This window comes from Falco peregrinus, chromosome 6 (assembly GCF_023634155.1).
Source record: "Falco peregrinus isolate bFalPer1 chromosome 6, bFalPer1.pri, whole genome shotgun sequence".
Taxonomy (NCBI): Eukaryota; Metazoa; Chordata; class Aves; order Falconiformes; family Falconidae; genus Falco; species Falco peregrinus.
Genome location: NC_073726.1, coordinates 40,324,942 through 40,344,858, shown reverse-complemented (window position 1 = coordinate 40,344,858; position 19,917 = coordinate 40,324,942). Strand labels below are relative to the sequence as shown.

General features: G+C 36.9%; 1 protein-coding gene across 2 annotated transcripts in view; it reads left to right on the top strand.

Annotated features, from left to right (window-relative positions):
* SLC16A7 (solute carrier family 16 member 7) overlaps positions 1–19,917 on the top strand; it is an 82,879-nt gene that overhangs the window by 42,183 nt on the left and 20,779 nt on the right. The window contains exons 1-2 of one of the 2 annotated variants that reach the window (XM_005242081.3): positions 7,612–7,768; positions 7,919–8,161. In XM_005242081.3, coding sequence (XP_005242138.1) covers positions 7,948–8,161 — 214 coding nt within the window. In that variant the 5' untranslated portion in view covers positions 7,612–7,768; positions 7,919–7,947. Of the gene's footprint in view, positions 1–7,611; positions 7,769–7,918; positions 8,162–19,917 lie in introns of those variants that run through there. The other variant, XM_055808426.1, reaches the window with a different exon arrangement.

Below are 19,917 nucleotides of genomic sequence, written 5' to 3'. Positions count from 1 at the left end.
AGAGCCAGGGGTTGGATTCTGATCTCCAGAGCACAGAGTAACTTCTGATAAAGTTTACCGAAATCAATGTCAGCAGAATTTGAATTCAAATCTGTTGCATCTTCATAATGTCAAGTATTAAGCTAATAGATGGATGTGAATATTATCTTAAGCAGTAAATGAATTAAATATTACCTGTTCCAAATTGTATGTTTATGTAAAAAGATACAGATTTTGTTTTTGAAAAACTTAAGAAATAGCACAGCCTAAGAATAGACTAGCTTTTCCCATCATCGATTTTTTTTTTCTTTTTCTGCAGCTAAGTATTGAGGGAATGATATTACAATGAATATCTGTTATTATTGATAATGGAAAATCTGCTACTTCGGAAAGATTATGCTATTTATTTTTCAAGCAATGTGCAGCAGCTGTGGAGACAACTCCATTAATACTGACTTGAAACCTTAGTTCTTCCACACATAAAGTATTACAAAGAAGTTATAAATCCACATCTTCCAAACATCAGAACTCTTAAAAATATGTATCAAACATACAGCTCCAGATCTTTAAGACTTCTGTTATTCTGAATATTCTTTTTTATAACATTCACTCAATGTGGATTTTAAAGATAAGTGTTGTGATGTACTGAAAAGGCTTACATTACCAAAAATGGTTCAAAATTGGTCTATACGAAGTTAAAATAATAATCTTATACAACAGATTGTAAAGCTGGTAACTACCATAGTTAAATATGAGGGAGTGGCACTAAAATTTAAAGGATGGTATGATTGGTTAGAAATTAATTAATAAGTGGATCAATATTCTTGCAGTGTGGGGAACCACCACTTCAAGTTATAAAGGACAGGTTTAGCTGAGCTTATTAAAAGTAATTCTTTAATGGCAGAACAAAGTTTTGGGTTGGGATTTTTTGAAAGGTTGATTAGTTTGACGGTTTATTTTTTTCCAGGCATTCAGATTTTTTTATGAATCTCAATCAACTAATTGTTAAAACTGATTATATCTTCAGAGTGGTTGGCTAGCATTTTCAATTTAGCCATCAACATTTCATTTCAGTGCACTTCAGTGTGGGTGGAGTGCCACACTCTTTAGGCTAGATATTGTATTGACTGCTTTTTTTTAAGTAATTAAAACAGAATTGCAGTCGCTTTGGTTGGAATTCATTTCACTTAACTTTAGTCATCTAGGCATTTAGTCATCCAGAGTAAGCCAGTCATTTAGGTCTCCCTTAAAATCAATGAAAAAGGTAGTAACAGAAGGCATGATGAATGGAAGTCCAAGCCATGACTGTGATTATGAATACAGGTTATGGTTTCCCAAGAGAATGTGGCAGCACAACACATGACATTAAAAAAAACAAACAAAAAAAACCCAACCCACACCCCCCCCCAACTCCAATGAGTTATAAACACTGCATTACTAATAGTTTTGACAAGTTACTACTCACTACTGACTCAGCAGTCCTCTGATTACAATGATGTAACCATTCCAAGATAGTTTAAATGTAATTTTTTTTCAGATGGGTGTTCCAGTTCTGTGAAAACCTGACTTTAGTGATAGTAATTTTAGTAATAGCTTTTGGCCTCAACCTCTATTTAAACCATGATGAAATAGGGCCTTAGTGTGAATGGGATTTTAATTACAGTGTCACAGCATAATTTTAAAGTTTTTGCTTTTTATAGGGCAATATTTTACAGGGTTCACTTCTGTCTCTAATCCTGTTTTGAGTCCTCAAACAGGAAAAGGAATTACGTGACATATGCCCTTATTCCAGTCTTCTTGGTAAAAGTGAATTAGACCTTTAATTATTCCCACAGCCACCAGGAACTTACATCTGGAGTCATCCTGGTTTAACTCAGCAAGGTGTCTTTGCTTTTACATCCAGTTGTCTGCTCAGCTGATGCTGTTAGTAAGAATCGGCCTGTTACAATGCCAGACCCTAGGAAGAAAAGTTACTGGGATTGTTCATTTATTTTATGTGTGCCTTTCCCTCCCTTGTGCTTCCCTCCATGGAGCCCGCCTCTGCCAGCCTCCTAGGCATTTGGAGGAATGATATTAATATGCTTGCTTTGGATGTGTGAGGGGCTATTACTTTCTCACACTGCCTTCAAGCACATACTTGTCTTGTTACAGCTTCAGTGGGAGGACAAGTATACTACGATATTGATTCTTAACTGTAAATTATGGATGGGTTGAATAGCTCCATATTTGTTTCATAGATGTGAATATTTGGAATTAGTTCCTTCACCCTCTCTTCTTCTCTTCAAGAAAAAAAAAAGGTTGTTTTTTTCCTATAAGATACAGCTTTATACTGAAAATACCTGTAATGGTATATTTTAATATTGTTTGATACTGAACTATTAACGACTGAAGTGAAGTAGGTTTTAAAATAAAGAAAGGCTGGTGAATTATTTTTTTTTAATAGTTGCCTAGACTTCTAGCAAAAATAGTAAATCCTAACGTAAGCCCCATAAATATCACTTAATTGACTATAAATATAATTTATATTATTGTTGCATAGACCTCTGAGAAACATTCACAGACATGGCCCTTTGATTCAAGACTGTTAGAGAAACTTCACAAAACCCAGCAGCTTTCTAAAATGCCAGGTAGCCTGGGCACATTTTAGCAGTTTTGGTCTCACACAGGGTGTTTTTGTCCTGCAGGTTAGACCCTAGTGGAAAAAAAGCAATAAAGTCAGATTCCGAGTGTATCTTTCATCTACCTGGATTTCATTTATTGCATACCCCTCAGTCTCTGGATATAGATATGCAGACAAAATGGAGAGTGTTTTCCTCTTCCAGGACAATTAGCCATTTCTTTAAGGTTGGGTACCACAGCTCATTAGGAGCTATGTTGCCTCTGGAACTGAGTAGAGCTAAAAGCAGACAACAGGCTCTCTTGATCCCTTCAGTCAGAGTCTTTCCTCATCCTCCCTTTTGCCATAAAAAAATCCCAAGTCAGAACAAAACCTTCTCACAGAACTAACAATATTTTTTTTTTCTTCAAATACTGAATATTGCTCACAAGATAATGACAATAGCTTGTAGGAGTTGGTGAGGCAATGCCATTTGATGATACACAGTATTCTGCCATGCTGCTTGGAATTCATTAAAAATCTGTTGATAAAAATAGAAAATTGATTTTTTTGCAGCTTTTAAGCAAGGATCGTTTACAAGAGTATAATTCCTATATAACTCATTGTTTTCTAATGCTACCACAACGTTGTTGATTTCAAATATAGCAAAGTTAGAGCAGCTGACTATTCCAACCTGTAAAGCAAACATTGTATCCGACCCATACTCCTAGCTCAAGCATTAAGCTATACAATTAATCAGCATTTGCTACTTAATGAGCTTCTAAAACACACATGTCCTTAAAAATCTCAGTCATAACTCACAGCTTACTTGGACATAAGTCCACATCCCAGCTCTGCTGCTGAATTGGGACACAACTTAGGTTGCTTAGCCTGTTACTATATTTGTTTCCCATGTCTGAAAGTGGATGACACTTCTTAGACACCCCACAGGGATAAGACTGAATTTGCTCAAGTTTGCAAAGCTTTTTGTGGTTCTTGGCTTACTATGCGGAACTGGAATGTGGCACACACATGCCAAATAGTCCTACAGCAACTGGGGACAGATTTTTCACATACCAGCTCTTTTACTCTGGGACAAATGGCTGCTGAGTCAAGTGGTGATGGGGCACATTGAGGACAAGGCTGATAAAATGTAAGCAGGAAAGCAAATAGTTACTTTAATGTTGCAGAAAAACAAAACTAAAACTCCCAGTAAAATCACTCTCTGTAAACAAGAGAACAACATAACCCCTTCTCAGAAGACTTTGACAAGCTGTTGTATTGATAGCTGATTCTGGCAGCTGCAACTGTAGAATATTAATGAAGCATTGGTACAAGAGCAGTCTGAACAGGTTGATTATGACTGACTGAAGTCTACAGTGCATGATATCAAGATACATTATTTGTCTGTAGCATTTGCTCTTAGTTTGACCTTGTTGCTTGCTTGCTTGCTGCATTTTTCTTTTTCTTTGTTCCCCTTTTTTTCTTCCTTTCCCTTCCTTCCTCCCTCCCTTTCTCTCTTTCGTTCACTAGTTCTCATTTGCCTAATTAAATTCAAATGTGCTGAGACCTAGATAAGAAAAAATGTTACATATCAGATGTTTGGAAAGTGTCCTCTTGCTCCGTTTCTCTCCTATTATTTGTTAGTAGGCACATGCAGCACTTACTACAGTAAGCTATGTTCTTGTTCACTGCTTACATAAATGGGATGTATACAGGGGAACTAGAAGGAGCTTAGGAGAAAATCCCTGTGCACAGTCTGACTGAAGGTATAGAGAGGCTGCGAAACCTCTCTGTATCTTATCGAGAGAAAGGAGATTGATGGCTTCACCCAGGATGCGCTTCAGTCACTGTTCCCCTGGTGCTTCCTTGGGCAGAGGGCAGGCAGTATTCCTCACCCACTGCTTGCCTATAGAAGCATAGGTATGAGCGGTGCTGGCTTGCCAGCTTTAAACACATGATGAAATCTGTGTGACTGACTGAAAACACTGGTGGTGACCTTAATTTACTCAAGTGATGCTTTTTAATTTTTTTTTTTTTGACTGGTACCATGTCCTTTAGATGAGCATCACACACACCTGCTTTTTATGCTTTCTGCCATATTTCTTTTTATTCTTCACAGTCCATAATAAGCTCTGAGAGCTCTGAAGTGGCATTTTGCTTGTCACTGCCATTCCTCCCTCTTCTGCCTCTTCTTCTCTTGTCAACAATTATATCCACTCATCTAAAATGCTGTTTTATTTTGGTTGCTAATGGATTTTGCACTAGTCTGTATACTGCCTATGCGACCCAAATCTGAACTAGTTAGGCTTAGAGTAGAGCTAGGTCTATTAAAATGTGCTAGACTGCTTTAGAAGGAGTTCAGTTTCAGTGATATTAAGTGCAGATTTTACAGGAGAAAGTTGATTTAGCTCAAGAGCAGGTAGGGGATGTTTGAGATACTAGATTTAATATTCCTAAAAAATGAATACTTTGTTCCTCTTGGTGCAAATGTATTTTTATTTTTTTTCCTTTTCACCTTTTGTTTATCTGGCACTAAAATTGGCTCTCATGATCATAAAGGAACATCAGGGAAGCTATTATTAACTCTACTCTGTGGGATAAACAGGAGGTGTGAGATACAGTGATCCAGGCTCTTTGTGACGGTGTCGTGTCTAGTGTAGGTTAGCAGACAGGGCCAGGCAATGGGCTTTGCACAATGTGCCTCTGGGCTGAGGCACAGGAGCAGCCGATGCCCCTTTGGCCATCTCCTGAATGCCCCCTTAGTTTACTTGAAGATTTTGAAGGGAGGAAAGCACTAAACTGTCAGAGCCTGTTCTGCTGCCCTAAAAGGGCGGATATAATGGGATCTTTCCAAAGCACCGATGCCTTAGGAATTCAGCAATATTCAGCATTCATCTGATTTAAGGTGGTGACATTGATTTTCAAAGTGGTTGTATGTTATTTTTAGGTTAAGGAGTGCTTCCTCAATAAATTGATAATCCCTTTCCATTTCTGTGGAGAGCAATGCCTTGATGTCCTGTGGCATTACTAAAATTTATAATAGAGATAGAAATGATGTCATATGAATATGAAATATGTAAACAAATATGCTGAAACCTTTGAAGTGTAAGAAAACAATAGTTAACAGGGGGGGCGTTAGTAAATAACCAAAACTTTTCTCAGTTGAGTAGAGCAAGGGCTTTCTGGGACAGATAGCAAATTCTCTTGTTTACTGTCATTAAATTCACAGAAATAGGGTTCTGCTTTTCTTGCCAGTTTGGGGCTTTTTTGCTGTTGAAAGCAATTGATAATCACTATGTGTGTTACAAGTTGCAGTGAGCTTTCTGAAATACTTTTCCTTGTAATGAATCCTGATTCAGTAAAACCAAACTGGTATTATCTGCTTTGCCAAAGTTAAGTCTTAGGCAACCAGAATTGTCTCTACCTGTCCAACTTTTAGCGGCAGACTAGGGTTTTCCTCACTCGTGTATTTAAGTGGATTAATACTAAGACGAGACTAGGATAAGGAGAAACAAAGTACATGACAGAGGTTCTTTCTGGACATGCATATATAAAGAGATGGATATGCTCTGTGTACCGAGCAATAGGTATGTATTGCTGCCAGCAGCAAATCTGTATGATATGATGCAGAAGTCAAACTACCTGGGTTTTTGCAACCTTGCATAGAAGCCAGATATTATAGTGGCTGATTTATCTTCCCCCTGGAGGTCTGCCAATATCAGGGTGATGTCTACAATCAGCTTCACTGAAGTGGAGAATCAAAAGTATGGTGGGTTTCTATTACAGGACTAGCCTAGCGATAGATAATCTTAAAGGGAACACTTTGCTAGTTTTGTGGCATGTATTGCACACAGTGCTGCATGGTGTTTACCCTGAAAGTACTCCAGGCACTATCCTGAGAGATTAATATAAGGTGACACAGTTTGGGTTTTAGTTTTTGTTAAGATAATCATACCACTCCCACTGCTAATGCAGTTTGCTGCAAGAAATTGGAGTATGCCATATGTGGCATGGAAGAAATCACATAGGAACTTGCTGGTAATCATAAGCGTTAACAGCAACCTGCACACCATTATCATCCACAGCTTTTGATACTGGTATGGCAGGAGACCTATCAAGAGTAATAGTTGCCTAAATGCCCAAGAAAGAAACAGGGAGGAAAGAGGACTTTTCAGTTCATGCTGTCTGTGTAGGCGGGAAGAAAGCACAGTGGACTCCAAATCTGCGTTTGACAATAAAGGGACTTGATAGTGCAAAAGTCTCAGAATTACAAAGTAGATTCTAGCTACTACATGTTTTCTAAATAGGTTATGCGAAGTGTAGAAAGCTTAAGGTGTTAGACATCAGGATGATAATAACTATATGAAATTTATTTCAGGCCTTAGGAGTTTTATATGTATTTACCTATGCTTTCTTCCACTGCCTGAGTGTGTTGATTGCATCTCTTGGAACTGCTATAAGATACCACTCTGTTGGCATCTGTTATGGTAAATTCTAAATTAGAGAGTAGCTGTGGAAAGTTCGTGAGGTTATTAGTGGAAGACTTCCTGATGTCTTCTGACATGTGGAAGCAGAGCAAAAATAGTACCATCAAGCTCCACCTTGTTCCTGCAGGTAATATCAATATCAACTAATGTGAAGATGAAAATTTTAAAACTAGGAGTGCAATATGGAGTTTTAATATTTTCTATTTTTTATAATGGATACACAGGGAATTTAAAATCTATTTAGAACCCACTTTTTTGATGTTCTCATGAGATAAGCAAGTTTTATGAACAATGGTCAAAAGTTGAATACTGACAGCATATGATAAAAAAACTGTGTAATGCATTTATTCCTTGCTGTTGTTGCTGATGATTTTCCTGAAGTACAGATAAATCCTGCTAACACAATGGCATTATCACATTAGTGGTAATTTACTGTACGTTTTTTTCATTGGTTCATGTAAGTTCAACTTCCAGGCTTTTGTGTTGTTTTTTTTTTCCATTTGATTCCTGTGCTAAACCCACACTGTAGATAGTAGAGTTATGTAAATTAGCCCACACAAAAACGTCACTTTCCAGTAAGTGACTGATTGCAAACACAACTTTAGTGACTGCAAATTGTAACAGTTGCCACATACTGAACAGGATATTGCAAATATTCTTGTGACAAGTTTTATTGCAGAACAGATTTTGCTTCTAAACACAGGTACTTGCGTTCTGCGGTCCCATGAAAGCAGGAAATTGGTCTTTGCTTTGCGGATTCTTCAGAATCCCTGCAGATCATGACTGAATACTGTAATTTGATAAAGAAAAAAGGAAAACTGTTCGAAACTCTGTTTCTTCTCTTCTTTTTCAGCCTGGTTCGAGACGAGACAGAGACCAAAAATGCCACCAGCATCAGCAGCGCCACAGTACCCACCTCCAGATGGAGGCTGGGGATGGGTTGTGGTCTTTGGGGCTTTTATTTCCATTGGGTTTTCCTATGCATTCCCCAAAGCCATCACAGTATTCTTCAAAGAAATACAAGAAATCTTCCACACATCATATAGTGAGATAGCTTGGATATCATCGATAATGTTGGCTGTCATGTATGCAGGAGGTAAGACATTTGTGAAATTTGGAAATATCATAGTTTGGGGGGTTTTATGGTCTTAAAGAATTTCAGGTTAATGACTACCTGATTTTATCATTATTACCTGAAGAATTTACCAAAATACATGCTTCATTTTGTATTATACTTTATCAGAGATTACTGGTATCCACTTCATCGTTAATGCACCATTTACTTTCTCTTTCAAAATATTTTGTATTCTTTCCTTTTTCTTTTCCCCTTAGGGCCTTTTATTTGTTTCTCTACCTAATTCTGTTTTGCAAATTTGCCCTAAATTCAGTTTCTGACAGTCACGTTTTCCAACAAAGCAATGACTAAGTAACTTTTCCCGGGACTGGGGTATGTTTGCTCAGTTTCCACTGTCTCGGTGAGATCTCTCAGGTAGGTCAGATGATGGATAAACACAGAAAATTATTACAGCAGTGAAGGTTCATTAGTCAGGCATAGGTAAGCCTCTGTAGACAGGGGGTTTATATCTCGTCCCTGTTTGCTCTAAATTAAAATCCTACTTTCCATTTAGGCCAAAAGCCATGTTTCATACATGCCATCTGTATGACAGCTAAAATACAATCTTATTCTTAGGACTGAAATGAACGGTGAACATAAATTCTCTGATATCTTTTTTCTTGTGAGCGTGTAAATAAAGAACAAGACAGATGAAAAAGGATTTTGAAGTATAAACCCATCCTTAAGTACTAAGTGTCAAACCTGCTTTGGCAGGTTTTGTGTCTATCAGCCTCCAAGACTAACTGTTAAATTCTGCTTAATTCCTTCATTCTTTCAGATTATTATTTTTTTTTTTTAAGTATTGGTGGGAGCTAGCTACTACTTTGGCAAAACACTTTTTTCAGGCAGTCCAGAGGTCCAAAAAAGAGGTTATATCAGGCAATAGATCTGGTATTGCCCTGTCTTTGGATCTTATGAGGTAATCAATTAGAGCATCTCAGACTGTTTGCAATGATGGAGCAATTAAATTCTCCATATATATTGAATATTTATATGTATGTATGTATATGTACCTAAGTATAGAAATATATACATAGGAACTGAAAACATTGTGCCAGTAGCACATTGAGATTCAGTATCTTTAAGCACTGAAGAGCATCACTCCAGTATTTTTCAGAAGTGTTATCTGTGTGATAGTAAAGTATGGTATTATCAGGTCCAGTAAACAACCTATTGAAGGAAGCATGGAGTCTTATTTTTAGCATGGTATTTTTTTATCTCTGATTTCAGCCTACCTAAGTTTCAACACCTGAATGACCCTAACTCCTTTCACAGTCAGGGAAGAGAGGTAGATGCCTACAGAGAGGAATTCAGGCTACCTGAGTTGCTCTAAATACCTGTGTTTCCTCTCTGACTATAAAAGTGAACCTGCAGCCAGCATAGCATTAGCTTAAGCACCTCAGGTAAATATTTTTCAGTTAATGGGATGGAAAAATAGATCCTTTCTTCAAATGCTGACAGAGACAGGACCTTATAAAGTCATCTTGACAAGTGGTGTCAACATCAACAAAAGCTTGCTTTTCAGACACTTTGATCCCATTTTTATTCATATACTAGTAGAGAATCATAAATTATTCATAGATTAGTATAGAATTACAAAGGATTTTATAGGACCAGCAACAAAACCCATGTGATTCGCCAAAATTCACCAGGTGAAGAAGTAACTTGAACTAAAGGAATCAAAAAGAACAGGTATATCCCGTCACTCAGGTTCCCTCTAATGTAATCACTTCTTTAGGATACATCAGCATTTGCACTGTGGAGTGTACCTGTGTAACCGTGGAGGCCGGTGAACAAGCACTGGACCCATGCAGAAGAAGGGAAAGGCACAGGAGTTTGTTTCTGCTTTCCCTATGCTGTGGCTTTTGACCTGGACTCTTTTTCACCACATTTTGTAATCGGAACTAAATTTTTTAAGGGTAGATTTGCATTATAGCACAGGTGCTGTTCTTTTGTTTTAACCTTTGAATTACATTTAATTTATGCCATTTCTGTCATCTCAGAGCTCACTCATGTTTTATTAACAGTACAGGTGCAAATCATGGGACATTTAGCTGTGGTCATTTTTACCTGTGAGGTTTAATATTCCAACTTTTCATGTAAAATACAAAACATTCAGTATTTCTGCCTTTTCTCTGATACTTCTTTTACTGTTTTGAGTACTAGCATACTAACTTCACCTGGACATCGACATTAAACATTATAAAATGGTTTACTATTCATTCTGCTAACACCTACCTCAGTCACTATGAAGTTTATCAGCACAGGAACAGTAGACCAGGTTGTTTGGATATCTTGTTACAGACTTGTGGTTTTAAAATGCTAAGAATGACAAGCCTGTCTGATATAAACACTCTTTGAAGCCATAGCTTCTCTAGAACCACTTCCTAAAAAATAGGCCATTTAGACAATCACTGGCAGAATATGAAATAGCAATCAGGAAAAACATTTCTGAAGGAAATCAGTCCATTGTTTTTGCTGTCTGAAGGTTTGATTCCTTAGCATTTGATGTGCTGTAATGTGAAATACACATTCAGACCATGAGTACAAGGTGTATTGTTTACTATGAATTGTCATACGTACGTCTGTGATGAACGCTCTGTTCATCATACCACTAATTAAGGTAACCTGAAAACATCTAAGATCTGTCATCCTCATTAGTGTTTAGCATTCAACCTATTAATCATCACAGTGGGGTCAGTGAGTAAGTTTAGTCTGTGCAGACACTTTTTGCTTTGGACGCCGCAGCCTCTTGCAGTAATTAGCTGGCATCTGTGTTTCAGTAACAAGGTATTAACTTACCTTTCAGTGGCTGAGAAAAAAAAAAAGAAACTAATAAAAGGCATCCAGTAAGAAGCTAAAAGAATGTTAATTATGTTTATCAATTACTTCATACTTAGAATAAATGGCATTAAATTATAGCAGACCATCTGGCAATCCATATGGTCTCCTGCAGTCCTAGTTAATTCCAGCAAATAGGTCAAGCACAGCATTCACCCTGTTAGGAAAGCACTGAACAGAGGTGACAAATCTGATAAATCAAATCAATATGAAACACTTTTCCCCTCTCAATCTGTTGTAATATGCACTTTCATAGTGGTTTTTTGTGGTTTTGTTTATTTTCTTATGCTTTCTCTCCCCCCCCCCCCACCCCCCCCACCCCCATCTCCTGGATGTTCATTAGAGTTTACTAAAAAGCCATCCCAAAAAGCCAGATGCTGTGGTGTGACCCAGGTTACCAGTATTGCACAGGCTCTACTGTTCAGCCCATGCCTAAAGAAGGCATTCTCTGGAGAGGAGCAATAGTTCAGTCTCCATGGCAACTCCTTTTTCTACCTCTCTAGAGCAGAGACTGTCAATGGTATTAAATTAAGGGTGATGGTTTTGTGATGGACTCCCACACTCAGGGGACTGTGACTTGAGACCACCAAACTTTTGTTACTGTAGGACAGAAGCTCGGACAAAATGGAATTAGTTGAGTTATCCTGACAGGACAATCTGTGTTTCTAGATGTGTATGAACACATATGCATATGCATATAAAATGTGCTTACATGTATGTATTCTTTTATACATAAACTATATCTGTATTCATATTCTTATAGAGCCATATTTATGCTCTAACATACACAAGCATTAAGGAATTCAAGAAAGAGATCAAATAGATTTGACCTCAAGTTCTCTCAGTTCATTCTTCTCTTTTTCAGAACTTCAGCTCTCGCTTTGCTGAGTGTTAGCAGCCAAAGGTGATTAGAGAGCTTCTTATCAGAGCTCGATCTGTTTCCAGTAAAAATGTTTTCATTACTTTCAGTGTAGGTTTGATAGAAGCCTTAGTGGCAGCTATGAAAGCCATGTGACAGGTCTGGTGATTTCAGACACAACTGACCTTGAGTTTTAGATTTCCTCAGGGAAAAAACAGTTGGTTTACTCCCTTGTCTTTAACTCATTTTTCCAAGGACAATTTCAGTTTGGATGTTTTGGGGTTTTTTTGTTTTGTTTGTTTATTTGTTTTTCCAAAACAATTTTTTGGGTGTAACATTGGTTTATAGAGATTAGCTTGAGAGCTGACAAATCCTTCAAGCCATACCCAGCTGCGAAATGTATGCTAGTCTTACTGAAATTCAAAAAAGAAGAGTTAATTTAAATTCTAGATAATATTTCTAAGTAAATAATTTTTAAAGCACCTTTGGACCCTTTTTGAACAAAGATGCTATATAAGTGTAAGCAGTGGCCGTTACTTTTTTTTGAAACACACTTATAATTTAAAAATGTGGAATTTAATAGCTTCCTCTCTTTTATTCTGTATTTCTTAAGTTACTCAAGTTTGAGGTTAAGTGTTTCCAAACAGTAGGGAAAAATCCCTGAAAGGATTTTTCATGTGACAACACAAAAGTAACCTATAGACAAGTTCTCATTTTGACTTTGTCAAATATTAATTTGGAAAATAATGTATCATATGGTATGTTCAAAATATTTGTGATTTTATCTCAGTGGGTGTTTTGGTGATATTGCTGTGAAGATGAAATGGCGTGCACAGTGGAGATGACAGTTGCGAAATCCATGTAACACAAACAACAGATGGTTATGGATTTTTACTTTTGGACAGGACCTGGGCTCCTACACTTTTTTTTCCTCCCTGGTAACATTGTCTTATTTTGTTTTTACAAATATACTGGCACAAGGAATTCAGTGGCCATGGATAAGGAGATTAAGAAGCTTTCTTAAATTGACCTGTGTCCTTTGTTGTCAAGGGCAAGCATTTTTCTCCATCAAAATATGCAAAGTGTTGAATTTTAATCACTTCATTTAGAGTGTCTTTGAAAGCAGAACTTACCAGCTTTCTGAATGCCTTATGGGCATGAGGAAATGCTTCACATTTAGCCTAAAATATATGTAAAACATCTATGTCAAGTTAATTTGAGACTTGGAGATAAAGGAAAAGAAGTCATAATGAGGTGACACAAGAACAGAGCGTTTTGAATCTTACTAGCAAATGGAGATCAGTACAAAAAAAGGTATCAAGAGTAACAAAAGTATTATACATTTACGTAGTTCAGTTTTAAAGAAAGAAGTCCTAAATGCTAAGAAAGCCTGATAAGGCCTCTGAAGTGTAATACTGCCGCTTCTTATGTTTCTGGGAAGGCTTTTAGTTCTAGTAAAGTTGTACCTTTTAGGGTGGTGTTCTGCAGTAGCAATGGCTATTTAGAACAGAGGCCTTCCCTAATTTTCAGAAAACACTCTTTAAAATGGTCATGGGAAGAAAGATGACAAATCCCAGATCTGTTGTGGGTGGTTTTATACATTTTTTTCAAACTGGTTTGTTGTCCTATCTACAGGAGCAAGTTGACTTTTTAACTCTGCAAGTTGTTATGCCTGGCTGAGTGGCTAAGATCTAATCGTTAAATATTCAGTGACTTTTGGGGATCCATTTTTTTCAAGTTTTCATGAAACACAGTTTTTACTGGGGTCTATTAAGCCACGCTCAGGAAGCCATTCTCAAAGTTAAAGACATGCTGCCACCAAAAGAAATAAGGCTTTTTTGTCTTTTGTTGTACGCTTATGTTAATTTTGAATAACTGTCCGAAAGACATTATGCATCAAAGAATTTCCAGTGTGCTTCTACCAAGCTCTTTGAGTATCCAAACTGTAGGTTATTAGTAATAATTTGATGCATATCATAGAAATATTTGTGGTCACTTAAATCTAATTAACTCAAGCCCTTTACTAAAATAGTTCTCATTTACATACAAGTAGGCAATGTGGATTACATAATGAATGTTAGTTAAGCACTCTTCCTATTTAAGGCTTTGTGTTTGTCTTGATCTTCATTTGTCTTTATAGACAGGGATTTCTATAAGTAAAGTAATCAATATTGACAGCTCTTTTATCTGCAAAGAAGATTCTTTTTTCTTTCCTGCTTAGTTTCAAGTCATGGGTCAAAGTCAAACAATAATAAATAACATGCATCATAAAATACATTTTCTAACCACTAAAACTTTGGGTTTGTTTAAGAAAGATATCAAGGGACAAACTCAGGCCTTTGATATGTTCATTGAGCTTGTAAAGCTTTGACGAAAGAATGCTTATTTTGTGTGTACTAATAATGTTGGAATAGTTCCCATATAGTTTTTCATATCACTGGATCATACAATGGTTGTATTTGTGATGTGTGTCGGGTAATTCAAAGGTAATAAAACAATGGTCTAACACAACTGGGAATCATGAGATATTTAAGCAGATACCAGAGAAGTACTGTGGGGAAGGAAAAGTCTGTGTATACCATTGTAGTCACACCAGCACTTCAAATGAAATAATAAACCCAGCACTTTACAAAGAACTTATTATAGAATTTTACTGGTCCATTGTTTTGGAATGTCTAAGAACTATTCCCTTGTTTATTTTGAAGGGTATATTCAAGGGAAACAGAGTTGTACTGATATGTTTAGAAAATGTTCTAATCCAGTATCAAATCTCAACAGCTGAGACTTTTACTGATTCATAAAGATATGTAGATCTGTACTCATTAACAGAGGTAAGTGGACCAGGGACTTAGTGACAGATTTATGCTGATGCCAGGGGAGCTGCAGAACTCAAGGAATGAGGTGGTTTTAAATTATCTTTTATGATTACTTTAAACACCCTTTTAATTGATTAACTAGATTTGAAGATTTTTGCAGATACCACATATGACACAGGTACATAAACATATATACCGTATGAAGAGTTTTTGATCAGTCAGAGCCTTTTTAATCTTAACAGTGATATTCTATTAAGTTTGCATATGTCAAAAAGCACAAACAACTGCAGCTTTAGAAGGTAATATACTTTTCATTGGTGCATACAAACAAAAGAGAAGCTTACTTTTCTTTTCCAAAATTTTGGCAGGATTTTTTTAATTGTCAAGAAATAGTTAAGCGTTTTCACTGCAGTTTTACCTGACTTTTGTTCAGGTGAATATGTACTAGACAGTCAAATGAAAGAATGGGATTAAAATAGGAGACTGTGATTGTGACATAAGACGTTGATATCCTCATCTAGTTCAAACACATCTTGCAACCCTTAGCCACTGATGACTGGAACATGTCCCTTTTGGTTTTCTATGTGTACTGCTTTGAAACACTTATCACTAAGTGCTTTGACTCTTTGAAACACTTATCACTAAGTGCTTTGACTTTTAGTAAACTTTGAAGGAAGCAGTGCTACCCTTACAGCCTTTTAACAATAGTAACTGGAGATTATATGGACAAGACTCACGTGTTTAATCTTCGTCAGCATAGGCACCTACATCTGATGCAGTTGCCTAGACATCTTCTGTTGTCTGTCAGTAAAAACAGGAATTTCTGATTCATCCTTTCCTAACACACCAAATGAATCTTGTTTTAAAGTTGTGTCTTTTTTGAGTGCTGAAGTAATATAGAGGAAGAGTTCAGATGTCCATTTTGCACAGATCTGTGAGCGCCGCCCCCCCCCCCCCCCACACACACAATTTTTGCCCTATACTAATACATTAAGTATTAGTATAGCCCTAGAGACCTTAAAATCTAACATTCCTGTTAGAGATATGCACCCATGATTAGTGGTTTGAACTTGTTCTGGTTAAGGTTTGGTTTTCTTCTTTAATCTTCCTCTCATTATGTTGTATGGGTTGTAGTTCTCTCACATTTCAGTGACGCTAACTCAGTTGTACTAGTTGTGATACTATTAAAAGTAACTGGCAATTTTGAAATTACTTATTAGCTTGTAAATCTTCTCTAATCTTGTATTGACTTTCCTCATACCAGTAATTCCCTCTCTTCCATCACCAGCTAAGAAAAAAACACAACTCGGAGAATAGCTGGTTTGTCTAATAATTGACCGTTTACATTCTTTTGTAGCTGATTATAAGCTGAAAAAAAACAATGGATCTGTTACAATTACTTCTGTTCTGTGAATGATTTGAAAGTTGAATCCACTTCAGCATCTTTGTAACAAGGTCCCCAAACACTTCCTTATCAGTATCAGCTGGTGGTACCGATTTTGACACGGTACAAACCTTATTCATGCTGCTCTCCTATGGAGGGCTCCTTTGCTTTTCCAGGAACAGAACTTACTTGTCTGATTTTTTTTCTTCTATTACAAGAATGAGCTGCTCTGTCCCACCCATGCTGCTTCCAGATTTGCATATGTGTCCTAGCTTTTACCTTCTTATTGCTTTCTACATTGTAGAATGTAAGTTAAAGCTAGAACTTCCCAAGGAGTCTGCAATGGCTTTCAGGTTAGGACTGGCACAAGAGAAGGTGAGGGTGTCCTGTGTGACCTTCCCTAGAAAGGGGGTGGGTGGATGTGTGTACTCTTGTGTCCTTGGAAGTCAAATTTCACTCAGAATAGCATCAAGAGCAGCTCTGTTCTGAGTTGTTTGAATTATTGGCATATACCCAAATGGCAGAATTAATCCCTCCTTATTGTGATGTTTCTAAACTTTGAGTGTGTGTAATTACGTAGCTGAATCTGTTACTATTTGCATAAGCACAACAGTTGTAATTTCCAAAGCATCAAGTAATTAAACAAGGTGCAGGAGGTTTTACTACTGGATGTTCTACTTAAAGACTGTCTTTGCAGGAACTGTTCAATCCATAAGAAACCAAGACTGTAACTGTTACCATGAACATTTAATTAAGGAACATAAGGTTTTAAAGCTGGTGAGAAGCAGCGTGATGTTACTTATGGTGAAATAAGATTTTTTTAGATAGTTAGTTAGTTAGTTGGTTTACCTGGACATCTATCCAGCAAAATGCAATAATGATGATGATGATGAAGAAGATGATGATGATGATAATAAAGTAAAATAGCTACATTATTGCTAAAGAGCTTTAGGTCATGTACTGCATATGGTGAATCTGCAGGTCTTCTTCGAATTTATAGCCAAATGTTCTAAAGTCACAGTTTGGCTAGTGACACTGGAAAAAATAAAAGATTACAGTAGGAAAACTTACAACAGATCCATTGACACACATAGTGATGAATGACAGTTTTCAATGATGATATTATGCTCTTACCAGAGACATGTAAAATAACTGCGTGGCACTCCATTCCAAGTATGGGCATCATGGTGCTAATCTGCAATATGTGCTTAATTTTAAATGTCTTAGTGGTCTCATAAAGTTCAAAGTTAAAATAATTTTTTCACCTGGTTAAAGTCAGCATATAAACATGTTTATATATTTATGCAAATATGTTTACCCATAGGTGTTTGTAACATCAAGCTCTCTTGACAGTGTACCTTCAATGACTTAAGTGCTCCCAGAGGCACTCATTAAAATCTCATTTTTATTTATATCAACCTTAAAAAGACATTATTCATAAATGATTCATGTTTCTTCCCCAAAATAAAATACAAATAAAATATAGATTAGCTTTGAGGATTTACAGTATTCGAGCAAAACTGGTGGTGTTCACTTTATTAAAGCAATCATTTGATTAAACTTTTGACTTATTTATCAGTAAGCTTATTTCTGCTTCATAAATAAAAAGTAAAAATCTAGGGACACAGGACAATTTGACCTTAAGTATGATTCTCCTAACTTCAATTTCAGTTTATTGGATTCTGTAGAGTTCCAGTGCTGCAAAGTACATTGAGGGGTGAAGAATCAGGCACCATGAGTGTAAGGATTGTTCTGATTATTCATTGAAGCAACGAACTTATGTAACATAACACTTGTAGAATCATAGAATCAGAATGGTTTGGGTTGGAGGGGACCTTAAAGATCATCTAGTTCCAGCCCCCCTGCCATGGGCAGGGACACCTTCCACTAGACCAGGTTGCTCAATGCCCTATCCAGCCTGGCCTTGAACACTTCCAAGGTTGGGGCATCCACAGCTTCTCTGGACAACTTGTTCCATTGTCTCACCACCCTCACAGTAAAGAATTTCTTCCAAACAGCTAGTCTAGAGATACTCTCTTTCAGCTTAAAGACATTACCCCTTGTCCTATCACTACATGCCCTTGTAAGAAGTCCCTCTCCAGCTTTCCTGTAGGCCCCCTTTAGGTACTGGAAGGCTGCTATCAGGTCTCCCTGGAGATTTTGCTTCTCCAGGCTGAACTTTGAGGTAGTGACCTGAAATTGTATGATTGTCACATGAGAAGAGAATGTTGTCAACGTTAGAGATAATTGTAGGGGCCAGATGGCCTGAATAATCATTTTTTCTTAACACATTTTTATTGTCACAGAAAGTTACAGAAAATCTAAAAAAAAAAAAAAAAGTTTGACAAAGCACTCCACAAACCCCTCTCTCCTGTGGGCTGCACTTGCAGAAGGACTACACATTGCAGAATGTCACGGGGCAATTCATGTCAGGGTGAAGTCCAATGTGTGTTACGTGACTACATATACAATAATGAGCAACATAGTCCTGCAATTTGGCTTATATTAAAATAAAAAAATAGAGAGCTGCAATGTTTTTAAGACGATTTGGTAATGAAATGCGATGTAGTACCGAATGACCTGAAACAAGATGTTTGTGAATATTTTGAAAAGCTAAGAGGAAAAGTTAGATCATGGGAATGCCAGATATTTGTATTAGTAATTTGTTTATTCGTACAACAGAAGACGTTTGAGATATTTCAAAGTGACTTATTTGAAGACTTTTAGTTCAAATGAAAATTCTGAGGCTTGAAATTTTTATTTCAGCTTGGGAATAAAATGGATGTTTAAGCCAAAAGAATGTTTCATGCAATGCTAGTTCTAATTTTATGTATCATTCCTTAAAAATCAAATAGCATGTCACAAAGATAGTACACGTGGGAGTGATTGTCTTGTCTTTCACACAACACCATAATTTGTACCTGTGCAAAGAGTGGGCAAGGTTATATAAACCATTGCCGTTGTGATTTAGAAGCTTTTCATATTTACTTACTCAAATGTAAACAATAACCTGAGTGCAAAGCACTTGACCCTCTGCTCAGGGAAACAGAGCTGAAGTGGCAGATGGGATTAAGACAAGAACAGATTTGTATCATAGAATTTCCTCTGGATCATTTCTCCCGATGTTATAAAAATTTGCGTGACAAGGTGTTCAGATATACATATTGCCCAGATCAGTCAACTTTCTAACCAATTGCTTGTCAGTAAGATGTATTAAAAGTTACTAAAGAAACATAGTTCCTCCTGTGGGAAGAAAATAATTCTTTCATTAGTAAACCTAAGTTATATTCTTTTCACAAGCATAAATGTTAAATCCTTGCAGAAGCAGGTATATTTCAATGGATTATTTCAATATGTTCAGGTTCAAGAATACCAACATAACTCCTTAGATGAAAGCTGGCTCCAGGAATGCATGATGTTCAGGCAGTGTCTGTAATACAAAACATGAGAAGCCTATATTTCAATGGGCACTAATTTATTTTGAATTTATGATGCATTACAATCATTAGAAGTAAGCTGTTTGGCATTACTCAGTGAAGAATAAGGTTTCTGCCAGTGGTGGGTTGTTTTATTTCTTTACAGTAGGTAAGAAAATATGCCTGGTTCAAAAGCCATACAAATATTATCTTCAAGTACAATAAGATGGCACTAGGTCACCAAGCCACTTCATGTTGCTTTTTGCAGCAGAACTGAGATATCCCATGATTATATAAGCAGAGCACTAGGCTTCCCCAGCCCCTCCACCCCGCCATTTTCAGAAGAACTTGTCTATGGAGATACATCCTCTGCTGCTGCAAGGGAAGGGACCGTGCAGAGAACGTTATACATGCTGTTTCCT